At 36.8% G+C, this 24,949-nt stretch overlaps 1 protein-coding gene across 4 annotated transcripts in view; it reads right to left on the reverse strand.

Moving 5' to 3' along the window:
* The window catches only part of col14a1a (collagen, type XIV, alpha 1a), a 116,528-nt gene that overhangs the window by 50,103 nt on the left and 41,476 nt on the right, over positions 1–24,949 (reverse strand). For 3 of the 4 annotated variants that reach the window (XM_044116449.1, XM_044116447.1, XM_044116448.1), the window contains exons 15-28: positions 24,434–24,573; positions 24,111–24,237; positions 21,382–21,521; positions 18,469–18,601; positions 18,111–18,146; positions 17,301–17,443; positions 15,628–15,760; positions 13,521–13,643; positions 12,728–12,877; positions 8,641–8,757; positions 7,964–8,110; positions 6,904–6,978; positions 3,552–3,691; positions 1,196–1,319 (exon numbers count right to left, since the gene is read on the reverse strand). In XM_044116449.1, the coding sequence (XP_043972384.1) occupies positions 1,196–1,319; positions 3,552–3,691; positions 6,904–6,978; positions 7,964–8,110; positions 8,641–8,757; positions 12,728–12,877; positions 13,521–13,643; positions 15,628–15,760; positions 17,301–17,443; positions 18,111–18,146; positions 18,469–18,601; positions 21,382–21,521; positions 24,111–24,237; positions 24,434–24,573 (1,728 nt within the window). The remainder of the gene's footprint in view (positions 1–1,195; positions 1,320–3,551; positions 3,692–6,903; positions 6,979–7,963; positions 8,111–8,640; positions 8,758–12,727; positions 12,878–13,520; positions 13,644–15,627; positions 15,761–17,300; positions 17,444–18,110; positions 18,147–18,468; positions 18,602–21,381; positions 21,522–24,110; positions 24,238–24,433; positions 24,574–24,949) is intronic. The other variant, XM_044116450.1, reaches the window with a different exon arrangement.

Raw genomic sequence — 24,949 nt, forward strand, 5'->3', positions numbered from 1 at the left:
GTTGTGGTTAAAAAAATAAAAGAGAAAAAAAAATCAGGATTAACAGCTCAGAGCTGCCAGAATCTAATAAACAGACAAGCAATAAAATGGTGATATATGTAATAATTAAAATAGAAGTATGATACATGTGTCATAAAAAACATTTTACTGTTTTATTATTATGTCAGTGTATTAAATGCACTAATTACATGATGCAAATATACATTTATTTTAGTATTTCTTTTATTATTTCATATTTCCTGTGCAACAGTATATCATGACATAATAAACTGTCACTATGGCTTGGTACGTGGAGCATAAATGCCTTTTAGTGAACATGGATAGCACCTCCACAGCAAACCAATCAGATCATCTATTGCAGCTCATCGACAAAATACAAAAGTTCACAATATGCTGCAACACAGGAGTATAACAATGATTCCATAAAACATAAAAACATGTTTTGTTTACTTTTATTTTTACATTCAGTGAAATATTGAACACATTGTCATGACATGTTTTAGTGTTTTTTTTTTTTTTTACATGTCTATTGATTGCGCTTTTGGTTCTGCTTAAATGATCACATACTTAAATAGGTTTTTAAAACTTAATTTATGCCATTTTAAATTTTCTTTGCAGAATTTCATTAAAAATACCACCAAAAGCTAAAATGAATTTAATTGTGTGCCAGGGTGCAAGATGGAAGCATAATGGAGAGCTGCTTGAACAAATAAAGAAATTTTCCAAAGCATGCAAATTTTACAACATTTCAGGTTTGGATATGAAGCTTGATTGTCTTGAGGAAATATTCCTTCCTGACTTCAGATAAAAGAAAACCAGTAGATGTTTCTAGTGTGTTATTACACACTAAAAACAGCTACTGGTTGGAGTGTAAATGGATTCTTCCCACTGGTCCAGAATGTATGAAAACATTCACTCAGAGGAGTAAAGTTAGTTTTAAGACATTGTGGGAATATTGTGATTTCAGCTCCAACTTCCAACATCAATATTTTAGGACTATCTGAGGACTCCAAGTTCTCCCAATTGAAATATATTTTTTTACGAGGGGAAACTACTATCTGCAAAAATTTTACCGGACTGTTTTCACAAATCAGAGGTAAATTTAGACTAATGTAGGACAAACTGCAAGTTTGCTTTGGTGCTCTCCTTTGAAAATGAGAGCATCACCACGGTAATCTTGACAACTTCTTCTAACCTGTCTTGGTGTTCCCGCCCTTGTATCTGATCTTCTGAATGGCTTCCAGCAGCGCTTCTTTGTTACCGTGGGAACTCAGCAGAAATTCTGTCCGCGCGTCGTCGCTGAACTGAGCGACAGCCACCTGCGCAGAAACAAAGACAGAGAATAAGTTCTCAGCGTAGAGAAAGAAAATGCTCTCAGCGTCCAATTCCTCTGACTGCACCTAGAGAAATAATTTTCACAGTAAATAACATTCTGCCCCATCAATTCACATCAACCCTAAACACATTATCACTTGAAAGTAGTTCCAACATTAGTCTGTGCAGGTTTGGTTCAGCAAACTTTGGAACAAGCAAAAATTCTTATAGTCGTAATATAGCAACTTAACATCCACTTCAGTTGCATCTGCTGTATTTCCATTTACTTTGGATAGGCCAGATGACATTAAACACTCGGTTTGTTTTCCAAAGTCATTTTTAAGACTGGAGGTTCAGCTTGTGGCAGGACAATGAACCTAACCATCCAGCCAGAGCTACAGAACAATGGGATGGTTTAGATCAGAACATGAACACATGAACAACATCCAGATGTAAATATAAAAGAGAATCCATGGCAGAATGTGAAAATGTATGTTTATAGAAGCTCTCCATTCAATAGAACTGAGCTTATTGTTTGTTAAAAAGAAAAGGCAAAAATGGCAGCTTGCAGATGTGTAAACCTGGCAGGGACTTACACTGAAATGTAAAGCACTGAACCAAGGTTCCCTGATATAAAAGTGTGCTGTATTTTAGATTATCATTACAAAAAAAATTTAATTGATACATTATTCTACTTCTCAGCTATTCACAACTTTCTGTTGGTCTAACAAAAAAATAAATAAAACACACCAACATTTCTGATGCAACATGACAACATGTAGAAGAGTCCAGCTGGGTGTTAATAGTTTTAAAAGACGCTTTTGTTCAGATATCTAATACTGATATATAGTCTAATATCTAACAGGCTTTTCTTAGAGCGATGGACCCCATCATCCCTTCTACACCAGTAATGGTGCTACTGCTGGCTCTTGTCTGATTACATTTATGGGCCCACAGCCTCTTTACAGGGCAGCCAACTTTCTCACATTACAGCCAGTGGCTTGCTGTCAGTATCCCACTGCTCAGAGGTTTTGGGGAACAGCAAAGCCAGCAAACTGTTAAACAGCAGACATTACACAAATGAAACAAAAAGGTTTAGCAAGCACCTATATAGTGTGACAAATGAAGCAGCTGAAGTCTGCTGACATCATGGAGGCCACGGAGGAAAGAGGCCCCAATAAATCAGTTTTACACTGGAAGGAGTTAAAGCCTGGCGTTGCTATTGATCAGCCTAATGGTAAAACTGTGGCAGGATGAGTCAGAGAAATGCCTCATTCCCTGCTTGAACCACTTGATGCTTATTCTAGCTTTTAATTCATGCAGATTTAACTTATAAAAACCACCATTTATGCACAAAAAGTAATGTTTCCTGGCAAAGAACACAGTGGCAGAAAATGAGCAAAGTTAATCGAATGCAGCTCAGCAACTTGTAAGGCGCTCCAGAAAGTAAGGATTGACTCACTGGGGGAATAAAGTTCCTTCTCATGTTCCTAAACTTTTAAGTAGATAACGGGCTGCAGACAAGCAGGTTTCTCAGGGGAGTAACAAATGAAAATTGGGTAAAGAACAGCTTCCATGCCATGTAGACTCATGCCAGAATTAGCACTTTCCCAATAAAACAAAGGTCTAAAAGCACAAACGCAAAAAGCAAAACAAAAAGAATAAAAGAATAAAGTTTAATGATCTAATGCCAATTTATGAGGAAATGTGCAATTCAAGTTGAAATACAGAAATTAGGACAATTACCACAAGCCATTTAACGGTATGGAAAGCTTAATCTACATGGAAACGTCTAAATTGCTGCAAACTTTGCTAATTCTACACATACTCTTAAAGACAAGCTTTGCTGCCTAATTTTGTTGTAACAATATAAAATCCCTGGTTCTTTTCGAGCATCTGCTTTACATTAAATGTTGGAAAGAAATAGTTTTAGAGGAAAAGCTGCGAATCATAAAACAATTTATCAAATTATTCAACATTTTAATGTAAATAATAACTTCTGGGACTGCAATTCTGTGCCATCTTTTATTACATCATTTCAACCTTCTCTACTCATGTCTGACCCTGAGCTGTCTCTCTATTTATACTCAAATCTGCAGTAGTTCAGCCCACTTTGGTCATTCTCAAAAAAAGTCAGGACATCTTGAGATTTCCCACCTCTGAATATTTTAGTCACTATTTGACTTGTCTGAGCATCACACACAAAAAAAGATAAATCCAAAGCATTAGTGACAAACCTGGGTGCCATCTGGTCCAATCAGATCCAGCGAACCCATAGTGCTGTAGAGAAAACGTGTGATCTTCATGAAGTTGTCGTCTCCAATGGACCAAGAGCCGTCAACCAAAAACGCCAGGTCAGCCTTGGCTTCCTTGCACACTGGACAGATAAGACAGTCATGCAGAAAGACTTAGTCAGCCCCCCAGTTTATACCTGGATTAAAAAAAAAAAAAATTACACAGAAGAGAAATCAGAGAAGGACAAAGCGAAAGCAGAATTTCAACAGGTTGTCTAATTATTAAGACTGATTAGATATTCAAAGTAAGAATCGTGGCAAACGATTCTTACTAACGACCCAAATTGACCCAAGAAAAGGGTCAATCTGTGAGAATCAGGCCTTTAGAGCAATGCACACACTGTTAAGTTCAAAAGATGGATTAACTATGTGCACTCACTTTGAAACTCACAGAAATGCCCTTTTTTAACGGGTTTATGTATTTCATGTCTTCTTTTGTTAGCAGCTCAGTCGTGTCCGTGGCCCCGCAGCGACTTTGCGCTCTGCTTTTATTCTTCTCAGGTTTCTCAACGACTCCCAGAAGCCATATTGCAGCAGCTGTAAAGTTGTTTAGGGGTTTTAAAGGCGTTTCATACTTAAAGTCACAAAATTCCAAGTAGTGTTTATGATCCTACTGGCCTCCATAAATTTCAGGGAAAGCGTGAAAAACGGCTGCAATTCTGAAGCAGGAGAAGCGGATGGAACTGAGGAGCTATGATGGTTTTTACTGACACTTCTCTATGCAGTCGCTCTCTCCTGCCATTTTTCTTCAGCAATTTAAATAATTTTCCTACTTTTTTCAAGATCACCATATTTTTCTACTCTCTCATCCTCCTTTCATTCAGTTTCTTTGTTTCAGTTTTCTGCAGAGCGATTTTTGTGTTTATTTTGTTCTACCCTTCACTTTTGTCCAGTTTCTTCCCTTTGTTGCTTTTGTTGTCCTCACACTCTTACTTGCTTTACTTCTTTTTAAAAAAATCTTGGTTGGAGTACAGGTTGCATGCTGTTTCACATGGAGGCACATGTCTGACAAAGGTCAGAAACTTAAACAAAAATGCTTAAAGATGGGCTCAGCAGGCGTATCGGTTCATGTCTGAGGGATTGGTGTTGCAGGGTGACCTTTTAAAAGAGGAGCCGACCAAAGATCTTGTGGGTGGGAGTTTGAACCTTTTTTCCTGTCTTTGATTTCCATTTTAACCATTAAATCAATCAGTTATGATCAACCATGATTTGTGCTACAGTTTACTTAATTTGCAGCATTGTACATCAAGTTACAGTTACTTTAATGAGGTAGAAATAAATTGCTTCTTTTTGTTGCTTCTGCAGATGAATCCTTCTTGTTTTCATTTAACAATTAGGATTCAGGGGTCACTCACAAAAGATGTAAGGCTTTGTGTTCAGCAGTCGTTTTTTGATTTCAGCACACACATTTGAAAGTAATAAAAATGTAAGACTATTGTTAGACTGAAGCCAGTGGTCGAGAGGCTCTGCTTTTTTACCCCTTTGTGACTCAAGTAGCGTTAGCTCAGAAATGACAACATAATGGAAACAGAAACATGTGATATCAATTATTGCAGGCTGAAGCAAACACAAACACAAACACAAATAGGACACAAATAAACCAGGGTTAGAGAAACAAAACATATCCTGTTGTTACCAGTCAGCAAAGTGTTTTGTTCATCATTGAATTATTTGGTAATGCCTCCTTTGATGTTAATTTGATTTTGGATTTATCTTTGATAATTTTCTCAACTCAAACACTTTAACTTGGGTCACTTCAACTTTATTATTGTTATTTAAAAGTAGACAGACATGAAAGGGGGACGGAGAGGGAGGAAGACATGCGGTAAATGTCGACAAGTCCGGGAATCGAACTTGCGACAGCCGCGTCAAGGACTCGAGGCCTCCAAACCTGGGTCGCGCTATCCCCTACGCCACCATATCACTTTAACTTTAACAGGTTTTAGTTTATTCAATCATGGCCACTCTGAGGAGAGGCAACAACGGAGACAATATGCTAAAACCTTTACTGTAGTCTCCATTTGTATAGAAAAATTGTGACGTAAAAGAATTTTTGATCTTGGCTCTTTAATACTCATTAAGAAATACCAACTTTTAGGCTTATGTTTCCCTGTTAAAGATCTAGAAAATGTTTTTAGACAAATTTACAGTAAGCATAATCCCACACCGAAAACTTTGAAGCCATTCTTTAATACTAATTTTTGGAGATTTTTTAACTTCTGTAACCATCTTCCTTATGTGCCGTAAATGAGTTGAACTTGAGTCCTCACCCAGCCTTATTTATCTAAAAATCTTTATTTCTCTGACTGTAGATACAAGTGCATCAGAGATATAAAGATAAAGATACATCTGCTTTATCTGCACGCTTTTCCTGTCTTCCTATTTTTAAAAGCACATAGCAAAAATGACCATTGTGTCATTATGGGAGAGAAATGGAGGTGGTTGTCAGCTGTAAATACTGTGCATATATGTTAACAACACAAAGGACTGGAGCACCAACACCAAAGTTGTGTGCAAGAAGGGGATAAGCAAACCATTTTCTGAAGAAACTAAGAATCTATCTGATGTCTCCTAGAGATCTTCTCATGGTCGCTTCCTGCAGGTGCACTATCCTCTGCTGTATAGTGCTGTTTGAGTGCTAGGGATGCCTCCGGGCTCAATAAACATTTTAAAGAAGCAGGTAAACTCATTGACCAGAGCTCAGATATGTTTGGATCAGAGAGGGACAGAAACTGCCTCCCTACCCTCCTCCCTCCTGACGACCCTTTGGAGAGACAGCAGAGCTTTTTAACCTCAGAAAAGGAACAGAAAATCATCAATTTCATTTGACATCCCACAATACAGCAGCTCTCATCTGTCTAACAGATGACCTTCTGCTGCACTTCACCTCTACACATACCGGGAAATTATATATAAATCACTAGAATACTTTGTCTTTAATTAATCTGTAAATTACTCAGGCATGCACTAAGCCTTGTACATACTGCTGTCATCTGCCCTGCTGTCCAAAATGGTTTTATTCCTTTGATCACTGCCATTGTGAATTATTTGATGTATAAATGTATGTATAAATGTATATATGCATTATGCAATGTATAAAGTAAAGCAGCTTCAGTACATACACTCTATAGAAATTGTTTGATGATTTTATGGAAAAAGAAGATTATTCTTTTTCACATTATATTTTTTTCCCAGTTTAATAAATGTTCCCAAATTATAATATAAATTTTTCTAAATTACTCAGAAATTATACTGTTCCACCTGTTCATGAAGAACAGGCACGCTGAAAGTTTACCTTCTTTAGCAGGCGGGATGGTGGGAGTGGGCTCTGTACTGGGAGGTTCAGTCGGAACTGGAGTCGGCTCTGAAACTACATTTGAATAACCACACAGAAAAACAAAAGAACATACAACAATGTCATAAAGTAATGCCATGACAAAATTTATTTGCCAACTACAAACATCAACATCTTGTTTGTGTAAGTAGTGGTGGTCCGGGGGCGTTGGGGAGGATGCAATGCATGGCACGATGTTTAAAATCAAAAGGCTACTCTAGAGAATCAAGGAACCGTGCTCAGAACCAATTTCATCAAAAGCTGTCCAGTTATTTAACCTTAAACAATGAAATTATGGGCATTCCAGAAATAACACAAAAAAATGAAAGTTCATAGAGTAGCCATTTGTCTCATTTCTGTTAATTTAACCAGACAACTTCTTAATTAGACTACATTTAATCAATGTAGTCCATTCAATAGCAACAAAAATTAGGCAATAGATAAAGAAAATTCTGTACAGCAAAATAATCCTCATAATTTCATGTTTAGCTGTAATGCACTCAGAATGATCTATAGTAACTTTAATTTCTATCCCATTGGATAAGAGATGGCTAAAGCTAATACAATAGATTGAAATCCTAAAGCATTTCAAGTTAACTTACTTTGGATTCTAATCCAAATTTTCTAACAGTACCTTTTACTGAAGTACAGATGAGAACTTTTCGATTAAATTAAATCACCGGCTGTCTTCTCTATTAAGGTGTTTGCGTGGCTGAGTGCATGTGATTGTGTCCATCTATTCATGTAAGGTGAGCGATCTTTGTCCATGGAGATGTGAGATTCAGCTCAATTCATCAGCTGAGCAATGACCTGCAACACTAGAAGCTATCTTCTCAGAGAGAGGTAGACATAATGGATTAAAAGAAAACTTTAGCAAGTAGAACATATTGCAGAGCTGAGATAAATGCATGACAGAGAGGAGCTACAGGGATGTTGGGGAAAATGAGAGCGAGTCAAGGTTGATGAACAGGTTTGAAAATATATTTTTTTCTCTTCTGAGGATAAAAGTATGCATACATACGTGTCATGTCAGTAATGGATACAGACGGTCCTTCCATTTCTTGCATCTGTGTATAAATATTGATCTGGTACTGGCTACTGGGAGTGAGGTCATAGAAACAGTGGCGCGAAGCTGAACCTCCCAGGTTTAGTTCTTGCCTCTGACCATCTGCAATAAATAAAAAAAAGTCAAATAAATAATACAAAACTCGGATCAAAATATTTTTTCTCAAGAGATATATATATATATCACCGTTTGAGACAAAGTTGGCTCACATAAAACGTCTAATGAAAATTTAGTTATGGTTGAAAGAAGATGTTTACATACATTATAAAAAGAAGCTGTTTGTTCCCCCTCACTGTCTGACATTAAATCAGAATAAACATTTTTGTGTTTGAGCAATGATGTTGTTCAAACTTTAGTTAACACCACCTTTCTGTCTAGATGAATGGGACAAAATTCCAGTAAATAATTTGGTATCTGTATATATATTTTGATGGCGTTTCATATACCTACACAGCACTAAGTTAGCACACAGTGGTGTGAAATTAGATAATACAAGAATGTGTTAGGATTCTTCAGTTTTTACTTTAAGTGAAATAAATCTGTCTTTTAGACTTGGTTTCCAAGAGGAAAATTGAGAGATTTTTCAAAATGTTACGGTAACAGACAAAGAATCCACCAGTAAATATACTCACTGAGTACAGACTGTATGGAGACCCGGTATGATGTGGCGTGCAGAAGAGGCTGCCACTGAACACACATGCTGTTGGGGCGCACCTGGTAGGTTGACAAGCCAGAGACACCAAGGAACACTGGAGTGAGACACAGAGAGATTGATTCAACATGCGGCTTTAAACAAACTGGGACTGATTATGAGAAATGGCTTCTGTCTGTTTTATCACAGAAAAGCAACAAATACACAGTTACAAGATGATGATGATGATGATGAATTGGATGAATTAACCAATAGCATGTTTGCATTGTAGTCGGGGGAAATGCAAGGCATCTGAATGAGGCATTTTGCAGTCTGGACAGGAAACAATAGTTCCAGATTTCATTCCCTTTCCTGAGATTAAATCATTCTAATATGACCCAATGTAGGTTCGAAAACAGTTCAAATTGGAGTTTGGAAAATTTGATTTTGCCATTAAAATTTGTTTAAATCCCGTGAACAGATTTTTTTCAACCAACACAAACAAACAGGAGTTTCATAATTTCATTATGCAAGAACAACTTTTATATCTCTTCTCCGTCAGTGCAGCTCTATCATCTGCTCTCCTCCAATGATCCCTCAGCCTGCTTCCTTTGAGCTAATCACCTCATCAAAGGTGTGGAGTCAGACATTTATTTCAAGAATATAATAGAAAAACATTTGATAAACTGCATACAATGTGCGCCCAGAATATTTGATTTGAGGGATGTTTGAATCAAATACAGATGTTTGGCTTATAGTTCAATAATGGAACAAAAAAGAAGATGCATCTTTTTTGCTTTTGTTGTGTTATTTTTGAAACAACTCCCTTCATGTTTCAAATGGAGATTTTTTTGCTGTCGCTACATGTTTGACCCAATGCAATCTGCTGGGTTTCCTTAGAAACTTTCCAAACTGCTTTCAACAATTAGCTCATTTTACTGTTTGATAACTAGGATCAATTGGGATGCATGTGACTGAACGGAAATTATTTTTTTTAAAGACAATGTTTGTTGTGAAATGGTGCTACATAAATAAACTGAATTAAATAGATTTTTGTGTGATCCACAAAAGTGTGAAAGCTGTAAACTGACATAAAATTCAGGTAGGCAGAGTTAGAAGCAATAAAAATAAAGAAAGGTAGTTGGGCCTTAGATGTTTTGCTGCAAAATATCATGGTTGCATGCTGGACACTGCAAAGTATGCTACTTAACCAGCAAGAAGTTGTTTTTCTCTTGAATTACAGTGTGCTATAATAGACCAAGTCTCCAAGGAGTCACTTGCTTACTTTTCTTCTTAGCAGAATATGCTGAGAATATAAAATGGATATATACAGGGAGGCAGGTGCTTTATGTTAAATACTACTGAATAATGTATGTGACACAAAGTTGCTGTTTTAAATAAGATGCAGAGACACAAACATATGATGGCATTTTGAGCTATTTATTTCATACTTACTAAAAATTGGAGTTTCTTTTTAATTTAATAGACAACGGTGACTTCTATTCATGTTTCAAAGTACGCTTAATATTGTGTGTTGTGTAGTCTTTTCTTTGAAAGGTCCATGTTGACATAAAACAGATGTCATTGGCATAACAGCTCAAGTTTTGTCCCATCAGTCTACATTGTAATCAACTTTAGGGATTGTCGATGTGCTTTTTGGCTCAAAACGCATCAAAAGCTCCTGAGGTTGCAGCTCGTCTAGCATCCAAGAAGTGAGAGGTTTGCCGTCATCTCACGATCTGGCGGACCTCTTTTATAGGAGATGTGGTTCTCAAAATATGTTGGAGTTTAGTCTCATCTTAGCTCTTTATTAGAATTTATTTCCTCTCTTTTTTCCATTTCTCCCTGGATTCTCCTGATGCTTTTCATGTGTCTGTGCCTGTTCTGTTTTCTCAAACCTTTTGGTTCGTTCTGTGTTCTTGTAATATACCTCTGTTAAGTCTAACATGGTATCTAGCTAGTATTTGTTGTTGGGTCAGTAAGAAAAACACTATCAGACACTTACACCCTTCAACATGAATATCTATAATATTCTTTCTGAGCACCTGAGACAGTCCACACCTTTCCTTTGTTTGGTCTGTAATCTGTTTGATGTACTCAACAATACACTATTTTAGAAAGCATCTGTAAAATAAATGACCAAACTTGTTTTCCCAATTCATTTTTTACTATTGTCCCATACTAAGGCCTTATATCCATCTGACAAAGTAACTTTAAAGGAGAGATGAAGCATGTTGTCAGTATATGTGTTTAGACAGATTAGTGACCATTCATGCACAATATTAAATCTTCTTTGCATACAAACGTAGAAATGCTAATGGTTAAGCCAAATAAAATCATTAAGGTATGTCTACATATTAAAACTGCACAACTAATGATAGATGTGAGTGTCTGAAATTGCCCTGTAGGAGAAATAAGAAATTTGACTTTGTTACATTTGTTGTTCAAGCTGTGATATTAAACAGGGAACTTAACTTTTCTTTCTTTCTCTTCAGAAAAACAGTGAGAAAATAATAAAAGAAAAACTTAACCTCGATTTTTGAGTACCACAATGCTCGTTTGGTTTCAAACACATCACTATGACTATAAAAGCTCCAGCACCTCAATTAATTAGTTTTTGATTTTGCATGTTGTGTATAATTTATTTGGAACACACATGGCTATCGGCTTTCAAGATTACATTGCAGTAAGAGTACCCAGGAGAACATTCTTAAAACATCCATATTACTAGCATGCAAAGGGAATAATAAATTACTTCCTCCACTGAGGAGTGAACAGGAACAAATCATGCCAATAGTTGTGTAACATCAGCAAATCTTATGCATCCAACAATACAGCAGGGCAGAGGATTGATTGCAATCAGCAGATTATAAGTATTTAGTCTTGTGTTGCCAGCAACAAAATTACGCTGCAGCGTTAACGCTGATAAATGCATGAGAAAATGGACAAAGACTTAAATTTAATTTAAAAACAAAGTAAGTAAAGCAACTGACACTAAAATATAGACATGCTAAACCAATGGCATAAATGTAATTAGTTTTACACCAAGAAGTTGTCATATTGAAAATGACAGATAAGTGAACTGTACAGGCAATGCATTTAACTTTCTATCTAATATCTCTGTTGGTCTTCTCATTTCTCAATTTCTACATCTCTTTGTTTTAGATGAGAGAAATAAAAGCCTCTTTGCTGGGTTTTACTCCAGCCACTGATTTCAAATCTATATGCAGAAAGGATTGTTCTCACTTTCTGAATGGGAAATATTAATATCCTTCTGCTTTACAGCCTGTTTGCTAAGGTCTCAGTGGAAATTAGTTTGCATGGAATAAGCAGGCAATTAATATGCATGTTACACATTTGTGCTTTTCTAAAATGGCATTCCTTTTTCTGCAACCAGGGTCTCTGTCTCTGTAATGGTCCCAGTGTCTCCTCAGAATAAAACTGAACCAAATAACATCAGCTGGTGACATTTTAGTGATGCAACCTATTTTTTTTATTTTTTATTTTTATTTTTATTTTTTTTTTTATTGTAACAACTACAACGTACAGGTTCATAAAAAGCTGTTCCAATAATTAGATCCTGTTTCAAAGGATATTAAGGGCCGTCATAATAACTTATGCAGCTTGAAGTTTTCATATTGTTTAAATCCTAATATCTTATTCCATGAGATATTACAACCAAGACCAACAGCGTGAACACTGAAAGAGAAATAGCAAAAGCTTTTCAAGTTTTTTAATGTTTATATATATTAACATAGTAAAAAAAAAAAAATCCCTTTAAATTTTAAAGTTGTACATTTTACCCATTGTACATTTGGTCTGCACTTAATATTTCACATTCATTTAAATAAATAATTTGACTATACTTAATTTTCACCATCAGCATGTTCACACTGAATTTTAAAATGAATCATTCTTAATTTTTTATTTTATTATTATTATTTATTTTTATTTTTTTGCAATAATATCTAACCTGACCGTTTCTCGTCTGCTAAATGGGAAACTCTTCTTATTTAACAGATGTGAATAATTCCACAAGAATTCAATAAAATGTGAATTCTTGTGGTATTACTATGTCAAATGCTTACATGTCTTCGCATTAATGAGCTGTGGTTCACTTGGTCCTCCTGGGTAGAAAGCCGTCACTTGGACACTGTAATCCGTCCCGCTTAAAAGATTCAGGAGGAGAATTGAGTTCACATCTTCGTCTACCGTCGTCTCCAAAACTGGACTTTGAACTAAAAGAAGGAAAAAGCAAAACAAAACAAAACATGTATAAAAATACAGAAAACTTTTAGTTTGATCAGCAAAAATAATGTAGGAACATGTAAACACTACTTTTGAAAAACAGAAAGAGAAATTTCTAAACCTACTGACTAACAGATGTCACAGATTCCTGGATGAGATTTTTTAAATATGTATGAAACAAAGTAATTCAAGTTATTATGCTAACACACCATCCAGTGGAATAATCCTCATAAAACACAGATTGGGTTGTGTCTGTGCCAACATACACCAAAAGTCTCTTGTAGTCTAGCTGTGTACGTGTGTGAAATTGAAGGTCTGTGTGGGACTTTTCTTTTTCTTGAACATTCCTAAAATAACATCAATGCAGCACGCTTGCCTGTACCTGCTCCTCTGAGGTAAAATAATTATAATAAAATAAAATTATAGTTGGAAGCTATAAAACACTGGATCCATGGCTTGGTGAAGTAATTAGCAGCAGACGCAGAACAGAACGGCTAAAATGGTAATTTAATGACGTCTCACTGAAAGAGTGGAGAGGATGCACATATTTTTGTGCTACAATGCTGGGTTTTTTTTAAGCTTTAAACTCTCTGCTTTGGATCTCAGTCTGTGTGTGTGTGTGTGTGTGTGTACCATGAATGGGCCGGTAGACAATCCTGTAACCTTCTGTCGGAGACTGAGGCAGATCCCAGGAGACCCTGAAGCGGTTGTACGACTCCTCTGACACACGTAGATTTTCAGGAGACAAGAGAGGCACTACCAAATCAACAAAAACAAAAAGGCGAACTTGACTTGAATGCTACAGAGAAGGTCTGCATGTTTTCTGATTGCACACAGAATGATTTGATTCTGAATTGTATTGCTTAAACAGACACTAAAATTCAAGTATCACTGAGTCTTTGCAGAGAGCAAATAACTTCATGCATCCAGTATGGCCGGTTTGTTCATTTGTTTAAGAAATAAAAGTCTCTTGACCTTTTTACAGATTTTTACAGAGCACATCCATATAGAAGTTGTTCATTTATAGCATCAGCACAGGACTATTTGCAAAAAAATTTAAAACCTGAACAGTTTAATTTCTCTAGAAGTTGTGTGGAGAGTGGCTAAGAATGCCAGAGGAAGAACTTGCTAAGTTTTGGTTCTAACACGAATCGTTTTCCTCCCGATGCAAACGGAAATAATTGCAAGGTTGTAAAACTCTTTAGCTCTTGATTTATGGGGGCTTTAACCCTCAAACTCTCTAAGTGCTTTCACAGTATATGTCTTTGTTGTAATTTATGACTATAGTCTGGGACAATGGCAGTTTAATTTGACTGATGATTAGTTATGGCATTCTAATCTTAAAATATGACATGTTTAATCTGACGTTTTATTTCGCTGCATAACAAAGAGACAATCTGTGCTACTCAAAAAAAAAGGTTGAACAATGGTAAAGAGAATCAATTGGACTAATTTAATCATTTCATTATTTAAGGAGCTGCTGGAACAACGAGGAGTTCTTATTAAGACAATTAGGAAAGCATCAGTATTTCTCATCACCTTAATTCATATTCTCCATCCGGAACATAAATTAACATAAATTGTACAAAGTGCAAATTAGCATTCTGCTTAGAGCAAATAAATTCTTCAGTATCTTTCAGCCTATTCTCCTAAACTGAAACCTGCATATTTCATTCACAGAAAACAACGAAACCTTGAAATAACCTCACAGGTTAATAATTCATAACTTGCATGAATATTAAACTAGTGGCAATGAAATATGAAATTATTACTCCTGGAGAATTTTGGGTGAGTTGTTTTACTTTCCAACAACAAAAAAAGCAATTTATTCCAAAAACTATCAATTGATTGATAGGAAATGTAGTGACAAAAAGAGAGCGGCCAGCTGCAAGAGCACAAAGTGCAACAAAGCTCCTTGAATTTCATTTGATTAAGTTTTACAAAGTTAAATACAAAGTTAAAGAAAAAAGCAAAGATAATGTCAAGGTAAAATACATAATATAAGAAATATGGTGTGTACAACATATCAGGATTGTAGTTATGAAAGTGCAAATACAAAATTCATAAACAGTTTTACCACACAACCCATAAGAACATGAAATGGATGTATCATCGCTCCTTTTCATCAATGATGCAGCATCTCAGATAAGGAGCGGCACAGTTTTTCATTACCTCTATGGTTAATGCAGAGGTGTGGGTTGAAATTTTAGAGACTGGTCTTGAAATCATAAAGGTGAGGCCATTTTGAAGGATGATGCAGCCATAGAGCAAACAGTAAAACATTTCTTCTGGAAAGGTAGATCGATTCACAGAAAGGTCCAGCAGCAGTCTTGATCTTCACTAAATTGAACATTTATAATGGATATGAAAGAAAGTACATAACAAAGCTCCAATCTGCAAAACTCAATTACTATAGGGTAAGAAAACCAACCTACCGTAGTTGAATTTTTTTTATTTTATTTTATTTTTTTATGTGAAGACCAGCTCTTTAAGTTTAAGCAGTCAAACATAAAAACCACAACATGATCTTTCATTTCTGGCTTCACAGATATTATTTATGCATTTGTTTTTCCATTACTTTTAGTTTCTTTTCATCAAATCTAAAACAAGTCCTGATAATTTAACATAGAATCCTCTGCTTGTTTAAAACGAGGCGACTGAGTAAACATCATTCAAGCGCTGTGATGCCATGTTTTGGTAAGACGGGATGTGTTTTTGTTTTCAGGATATTTAGGCTTACATGTAGAACCCAAAGCAGAAGCACTGATGCCATCTTGTCCATCAACGTACACTGGTGTGACCGTCACTTTGTACTGTGTGTCTGGTAGTAAAGGCTGGAGCAATGCACTTTTCTGTCCACCACCAACGGATATCTAGATACAAACAAAGATATAAGGCGTTATTTGGAGTTCTGCAGACCCACATTGTGCCTGGTTTTACCCCTGAATTGTAGATTGGAGAGACAACTTATGATCAAGTTCTTAATAAAGTCTACAAATGGATGTGTCTCAAGTGGGTGTAGTATAATGCTACCATTAGAGTATGGAAAAATTAAACGGTATTTTTGGTAAAAATTAGACAGCATAAGATACATTTTAACTGTCTTTCTTTGTAGATGTCAGAGTTTCTGTTAACCCTGCTGTGGTCTTAAGAGACAGAGTCATTTGGACCTCACAAAAATTTTACTCTGTGTGCAGTCCAGCGAGGTTGAACTAACCACGCATGCACTTTTGCAAGTTATATTTTGTGTTGTTTCAGGAACTGACGGTCTGACAGGACAACCCCCAATCAATGTCTGAAAATATGAGCAGTTTCCGGACAGCAGCCTCATGTACATGTAGCTTCACTGGGGGAAGTGAGCTGAACAGAGAACAAGGCTTCGCACAACAAATCATTGCATTCATTCATTTGGAAAAATCAGCATTAAAAATGTTAATTGAGTAAATTTAAAAATAAATGTGCTTTTGATTTTTACAAGGCTACTGATGAAAGGAAACAGCACTTAATAGTAAGTGACAACGGCTTAAACTGCAAGGACAGGAGCTGTCCACTGTTAAGAAATGATAAAAAAAAAATTTCATTATCCTCAACAACACGAACAGAGAGTGAACACTAAAGCTACAGCTTAAAACATCCTTTATTTATCAGCAGACAGGTGTAGGCATTTCTCTGATGTTGTTAATGACTGTTTTACTTTCCAGTGGTGTTTTTTATTTCTTGTGTTTTTGCTCTTTTCTCAGCTGCCCTCCATCTGTGTTCCCACTGAGGTAAATGGCTACAGAAAAGATAATGGGCTGTCTTCTGGCTTGGCCTGGCCTCTCCATCTTCTGCGGCTCTGACACCACATCAGGAAATTAAAAGAGAGAAAGGGGGAGGTGGAGAGAGAGAAATGTCACGAGGGAGAGAATCAGAGAAACATGGAGGCAAGGGAACAGAAGGGCAGGAAGGCCTGTGCGGACGTGTTTGGGTGTGCATTAGTGATCAGGGTCAGTACATGACACTGAGCTCAAGGGCTCTTCAGAGGGACAGGGGATCAGGGGAAGAGGCTGAGTGGACTGCAGCTAGAAGTGTAATCAGTTTTCTGGCTGCACTGCATGACCCAGCAGTGACGTCTGTAGTGCAATCCACGAGGCTGGAGTTTTGAAATAATAACGGTTTTCCTCTAGACGCTACTTCAGTGTGGTCTGCTTCATATATTTGGTGTTCAGAATTGTCCAGGAGAAATGTCTCTGAATGATTCACAAGCAGCGGGTTCAGTGCGATAATGCCCACAAGGACAAAACCTACACATATCTGGAAATGTCTCACAAATAGCAGAAAGAGTGCAAAACATGAAAACACAGATCAGCCTCAACAAACGCTGTCTTTGTCCATATCTTCCTGAAACCAGGACAGCTCACATTAATAACTTACAGTTTCCTCCTCTTGGTTTGCACTGAGGTCAGTGTAGGAAATCCTGTAGCTCTGTACATCAGTATCTTCCAGCTCCCAGGATGCCTCTAAGCTTTGGGTGGTCTCATCACTCAGGTAAAGGTTTTTCACAGCCTTACGTGTCACTGTGGCATCACAGAGAAAACCTGTTTTACTCATTTAAAGCAAAAGGCATGTACAAATCCCTTAACATTTCACTTAATTATGAATTAGGTAATTTTACAACATAAAATATACTGTACATAAGTTCATAGCTACATTATTAAAACAGCCGTTTTTAATATCTTTTCGATAAGCAGGGATGGACAATGACAATGAGAAGAGCAAAAACAAAACTTACAGATTCATGCTTTGTTAAAAACTTTATTCACAGGGAAGAAAGTTACTTAATCTCACTATTGACTATTGGTATCGGATTAAACGAGTGGCACATATCTGTTTGCAAACAGATTCATTCACTCTTTATAAGACAATGAATCAAGTTAAAAAACTTGCTTCAGATTTTTTTTAATGGCACTAGAGTAACGGCAACCTTATGCCCAACGCCCAGCCCTTCAGGAAAGATGGACACGTGCTGGCAGTATCATTAAAAGAAGAGTTCAAACAGTCATATATAGCTAAACTAAAAAAAAATTATTACACTGAATGATTTTAGTACAGATTGTGTGTCATGGTTAGTCACCTCTTGTTGGACGTGTTTGGATGTTTTAATACATGTCCCAGAAACATTAAAAAAAAAGCTCCCACTCATGATGTTTTGCAATAACACACATTTCCACCTTTGGCACTTACCTGTGGTTGTGGTATGAATCGTTGTTGTTATAGCCACTGGAGAATTACAGAAAGTAGAAATCAGAGAATGTATTACTGCTAAACAATGCCCTGTGCCAATAGCTAAGCCAATTAGAGAGGAACCTGTAACTAATTATCGTTGTTAGCAGAAAGAGATTTCCGTCTGCTAGGATGAGGCAAAAATCAACAACGCAAATGTCTTGATGAATGTCAACACTTTGGCTCACAAGTTGAAAGTTTTGCATCCAAAAATGGGGAGAAGGGAATAGCTACGAGAATCAAAGCAGAAGAGTCATGCAGACATATGTCAATCTATTTAAAAAGCAGCGTGTGAAAAGTGAAAAGTGTTGACACTTACATGTGGTTTCTATGACAGAGACCGTGTCGCTTTCAGATTCATCTTCAAATATGGCCGTTAACAGGACTTCGTATTTAGTGGAGGGACTGAGACCGTCGACAGTGTAACTGTTCTCACTTTCAATCAAAAACACCTACGATAAAAAAACAAAACAGACATTCTAATATAAAAGTTCGTTTTCATCAGTACAAGACATTTAATTTAGCTCTCTTGCTGAATAAAATTGTTTAACAGACTGTCAAAACAGGACAATTCACAATTTGTGGGATTTTGCTAACATTTAAAAAATATTTTCAGGTGGAAACATCCGGAGTCCATTACAGTTTAAAATAGTCATATTAATTTTTTTTCTCAAACTGATATTTGCTTATTAATTTTTAACTATTAACCCAGAAATGTGCATCCACTCTTTCAAGCACTATGGCCAAAACTCGACTGAATTCATCTTCATCCAGCAATTCTGCAGTCTTCTGCAAATCACTACAGGGACTGCTGGCAGTGTGGTTCTCCCATTAATGGCACACTAAGAAAGCTCCTCCAATATGTGCGTCACCATAAATTGTGCTTATAAGGCAAGACAGCACACAATATTGGGTTAATAGGAATTAGATAATATTTCAGCAATAGTTCTGAGAAAACAAAGAATCAATTTTTTTTCCACAAGTAAATGTTTTTCCATCTCTGAACTGTGTTTAAAAGAATCTGTGATCGGTGTAGAGTTGAATCCGTATGCTAACCTGAAGTGTAAGTATGTATTTTCTAGACACATAGTGCCATTTTATAGCACAATCAACTCACTATGTTACCTTCAGTTGTTCTAAAAATGCTGTATAAATCAAACATAACTTTAAAGCACTCTGACATCGCAATTTGACATCTTGAAACTGGACACCATCTCTTTAAGAAGCTCCTGCTCTTTTCAACACTCCAACTTCAGAATGTCAGTACAATAATGCTTCTTATTATACCGTTTACAATCGTTTTCAGAAGTGCTGAGCTGAGAAGTAGTTCTTACGATGAGCTCAGCAGATACAAAGTTCCAGTTTATGTTAATTGCTGCTGCCACTAGTCTGTAGGAGCTGGGGGCGAGGGAAGCTCTTGAGACAGAGGCTCAGCTTGGAGATTGCAGCTCCAAGGAAGGGCTTTATGGGAGCAAGCTTTTAGGCATCCTGAATGGTAGAAATGGGGATTATAAAATTTCTCAAATATGCATAAAAGAGTGAAAGCAACACTTGTGGTATGTTTTTGATGAGGGAATAGCATTATAACATCATATAAAGCTCAAAAAGTTGAATTTCCCCTGTTGGGATCAATAAAGTATTTGTCATCGTCATCGAATCCACACCAAAAATTTGATTTTACACAACACACCTTCAGCCCACTCTTTTAACACCTGCTTAATATTTTAGTAGGTCTTAGAAGTCAAAGCATTTTATATCTTGAAAAAGAAATAATTAAATACAATCCATAATCCTTGAGGAATTTTGGCCTTTTAAACCACACATCAACTTCATTGCCATTTAGCACAACCAAAGTTGTCAGTATTATAACAATGCACAAATCTGGTGGAACCTCATTCTCCATTTCCTGGACATTCAAGTAAGCAGCAGAAAGCTGGTTCAGGGCACAAATGACATCTTTCTCTTTTTGTTTATCCAAGCATCACCCTGTGACATGAAGCTGCCCTAGGCAGTGAACCATATCGCTTCTATCAAAAACTGTCACTCCATGATGGAGGCGTCTGCTTGATGAGGCCACCATGACTAAACTCCTCTATAAAAAGCAGTAATAAAACACAAAGATGCCCAGAGTTGATGCACTCTGGACCCTCCCAGGAACTGAAGCTTCTATCTATAAAAAGATGTAAAAAGAATCAGAGATAGAGGCTTCAATTCAAAGTCTGACTTGTTACTTTATTATTGGATTATTGTTTCTCTACACACATCATAACCTTTAACTCCTTGTTGCAATGAAATAAAACAGCTCCTGCTACAAACCTAACATTTATGTTTTCATGAAGAGAGGTTGAGCTGTATAATACCAATAATAAATAGTTTTGAAATTACTGAATCATAATTTCAACATTCACATGCATGAGCATCCATGCAGGTTTAAGGGTTTTGGGTGGAGGAGTTTTTCTGTAGCATCACAAAAGTGGGAAGGAAGGTTGGAGAGTACTGCATTACAGCTATGTGACTGTCCTTTGCATCCAATTTATTGGGCTTAATCACCTCTCAAAACAACACTAAGAGGAAATTAATTGCTGTGTGTGTGTGGGTGTGTGTGTGTGTGTGTGCGAGCCTGTGAATGTGACAGAGAAAAAGAGTAAACCACATGTATCACTTTCTCTTTAGGCTGTCAGTATCCCCAGCTTATCTCTTCAATTCCCCAGGGTGGCATTTTCAGCTCTGATGACTCTGAGCAAAACACACATTAACACACACAACATACACACACATCCACACAAACCCGGGGCTCTATCATTGCTTCGCAGCTGTCTCAAAACCCCAGATCATGGTAATAAAACACCCGAGCCATTAATGTCTAGTTTTATTCAGCTTTCATATTCAACCATGCTACGGGTTTTAGCTGTGCTACCAGTAATGGTCTTAAGCTCCTGTGTAAGTCAGTGGAATAGAGACTTCCCTCTCTCAGAGCATATGGAGCAAAGCCATTTATTCATCTACATACAAGACGAGAAGTGGACTAAATCAGCCACGTCGTTGACAAAACATATGTAAGTGGCTCGGTCATGGCAGTTTCTACTGCCATCTAAATATATCAAATATCTATTTTCACATATCATTTTCAAGGAGTGTGCAAGATACTGGATCGGATCTTAGGAGAGGCAAGTTTAAAGCACATTTATTTCAGCACAAAACAATTCAAAGGGCACATTTCACTTTTACTAACCTCCCTTGTGTCACCACCAGAGAATGGTGCCCAGGAGAGTCTGTAGAGAGCAATGTCTGTGGCTGAGTGATCCCAGCTGACTTTAAAGCTGCCAGTGCTGACGTCACTGGAGTGCAGATTCAGAGGACCGGGAACCGGAGCTGAAACAAACAGTGAAGTTCTCTTTCTGCTGCTGTTTTCAATGATGTTGTGTTCCTAATGCTGCAAGGTTATATGAAGATGTTAGTTGAATCGTTTTTATGCTCTGTATTCATCTTACATGAGTTATTTTTTCACTTCCTTAATGTGAACTCTAACCTTCCTGGTCCACTCCATTACCTATTTCTCCACTCCACAAATTTTAAAGTGCTTGCATATTCATTTCAGGACATAAAACCCCTTTTCATAAACGTGGTCCATTAAACAAAGTTTGCTAGTAGATAAATAAAATCCTATATGGTCTTAAAAGGACTGCATATTTTAGTAGTTTCTCACCACACATAAATTTTTTGAGCTGATGCAGCACTTAAGGCTAACTGCTTGCAGCTCAAAGGGATATTCCTACAGATCAATATGCGTTAGTGAGATGAAATAGTAAGGGACAGTAAAATTACCTTTTTATGTGACTGAGCTATAATGCCGAAGTGTAAATGGGGTTGGCTGGAAGCCAAGATGGCAGACGGACCAGTAAGGGTTATAAAACCCAGCACCATTTGGCATTATAAGAGAAATCATTAACGTTCTAATGATATTGATCAAGCTGTTTGTTGTAAACTGAGACAAATTTTCCTCAGCAAATTAAAACCCGCACTCTCCATAAAGTGAACGATTAAAAAGATAGCAAAAATAAATATACTTAAAGCACTAAGCGTTTGTAGCCTGGGTAATTTTGAGAAATGTTTAGTACAATGTGCTAATATTTGTTATGGGGAGTTAGATGAACTAATTTTCTAACAAAACATAATCAGATTTTGTTATTCAACTGTATAGAAACGTACTAACCTGTCATTAAAGTGTGATGATCGTTGCTAATAGTGGAAGCCATTACAAAAATTACTTGCCACTTAACGTATATAAACATCTGTGATTCTTATTTTTAAAAGTTAATTGGATAATGTTGTTTGACAGTGGATTAACTATTAAAATGACATCCAAAATTTGCGCAAATTTTGCAATATAAATAAAAAGGCTAACACTTAAAATCATTTAACTTTCTGAAGAGTTACATTTCCTTGCACAACTGCATGAGGTGCATTTCTAGTCAGGCTCCTTCAATCTAATTCCCTAGAAAACATCCAGGGAAGTCAATTGTCTCCAAATTATATTAGTAAATGGAGTTCACATGTAACATTTGTGTGCACTTCACAAATATTAGCTTAACAGAAAAATGGCAAGAGAAGAGTGGTGAATTAAAGTCATGAGAAGGCCTGTTAAAAGTTTATAACAGTCAGTGACGTGCGGTGAGGTTCATAGCTGGTGAGGCACTGACGTCATCAGAATCAGATTTGCAAATAGATGCATAGATTGACAGCAGTTTACAGGTTATGTTTCACTTCTGCATCCTTACACATACAAACTGTAGCTCCATAAAGTGCACACATTAAAAAGATAGCAAAACAAAAATCACTATCTCTATTATAATCTATCGCTGCACTTGACTTGCTTCCCGAATCGTTTAGCCTAGCTCGCTGTCACTTACTCGGCAGTTGAGGAGTGAACAAGACGAACGTCTGGGATCTTGAGCGCCCCCTGCCATGAGGCAAGAGAACTGCCTGCCTCACCTCGAACCTGTTCTCTGCCGTTTATAATCGCTCATTACACGAAACACGTTACACAAACACAGTTGGTGACAAAAAGCACTGTACATTATATACATAAGCTAAATTATTGGAAATAAGTTCACATATTAAATTTGTTTAAACCATTTTGCAATCCAAGGTGAGGCAGAGCTCGCTGCTGCCTCACCGGCATCGCTTCCAAGCATTTGAATGGGAAAATAAGAAAATTCAGCGATTTTGAACAAATAAAAATCGAAATTGGTGAAGCTACATGAAAAATAAATATTTTTTAGTACAAACCACCGGATGAATATAACAATTTAAATTACTTTATGATTATATATTTTCTTCCTTTCCATGATGGCTGGTGAGGCACTGCCTCACCTGCCTCCCCTGACCGCACGTCACTGATAACAGTCCATGTGTCAAAAAAAGCAAATGTGAAAGAAAGATATTTGCCAAAATGATGAATAAAATATAACTTTTTGCCCAAGTTTGCCTGCAGTGTTAGGAAGTTTCTTTCAGTAAAAATGGTGCTAAATACAGCCCAGTACAGGAGGAAAACCTGCAAGAGGCTGCAAAACACTTCAGACTAAGGTGCAGGTTCAGCTTCCAGCAGAACAACAACGTACAGAAAAACTGATCACTGGCATGACTGGGATAAAATCTGAGTCTTTAAATGTGCAAAGACGAATAATCCAAAAGACTAGCAGTGGAATTATGGGGGCTGTATACAAAAATACACAACTCTTTTTACATTTTAATTTGTAAAGAACTTAAAAGAAAACAAGAAAAAGTTTTTTTTAATCTTTTTGCAATCAAAATATAAAAAAAAACTAATAGAGTCAGGTTATCATGTAAAATGTCTTAGTTTTAATATTTATTCATAAGACATATCCTGCAGATAAATGATTACAAAAACAGTGATGACTTATTGCATATATGATGTGGTGCACAGTGAAGGTTTCTTACTGGTTGTGAAGCCATCAGTGAGTGGCTCTGACTGGCCCTCATTGTACAAAGCAAAGATGGCCACCGAGTACTCCATGAGGGACGCCAGCTCACTGAGGTCGTACGAATTCACTGGGCCCACCTTCACCTGCATAAAGCAAATATACCTCCATGATAACTTTAATATAGCAAAAATGAAAACATTCAATCACAGTAGTTAAAATCACAAAAGTAATTTTAATACAAAAGACTCGAGGGATCAAGAACATTTAAAAAGAATAAATTGGACGTTCACAGCCTTTGGGTTTCTGAAATTATCTTTAAACAGAGAGAAGCAAACACACCTCCTTTGTGACCAGTCCGTCTGTCATGACCCACATGATGCGGTAACCTTTCACCCCATCAGGCGGTGAATCCCAGCTGATGTGGGCGGAGTTATGAGTGACGTCTGAAAACTGGAGATTCCTGGGAGGGCTCAGAGGTACTGGCAAAAAAATAAAGCAAATATAACAGCATTATATTTGGAAACCTGACATGTTTTACATGCTTACTAACCCAAGGCTGTTGAAGACAACTTCATCATGACATTACACGAACTCTAAATTAATCTTTTAGCCTGCAGATGAGTCTGCATTTATCAAACTACAAATGCAAAGCTGATGTCTATGAAGTTGTTGTACAATTTGTATTATTGGGAATGATTCAATTCTGCTCATTTGAGTTGAATCTTCTTAATACATGATGACTTCTGCCACTTGGCAACATCCTCTAATGTTTTAGAAGTATAACCTCGGAAATGAAAACCAGAAGGTTTAAGAATAGTAGTTTATTTTCAGATTTGGCGTTGATAATGTGGCATG

This window comes from Gambusia affinis, linkage group LG05 (genome assembly GCF_019740435.1).
Source record: "Gambusia affinis linkage group LG05, SWU_Gaff_1.0, whole genome shotgun sequence".
NCBI lineage: Eukaryota > Metazoa > Chordata > Actinopteri > Cyprinodontiformes > Poeciliidae > Gambusia > Gambusia affinis.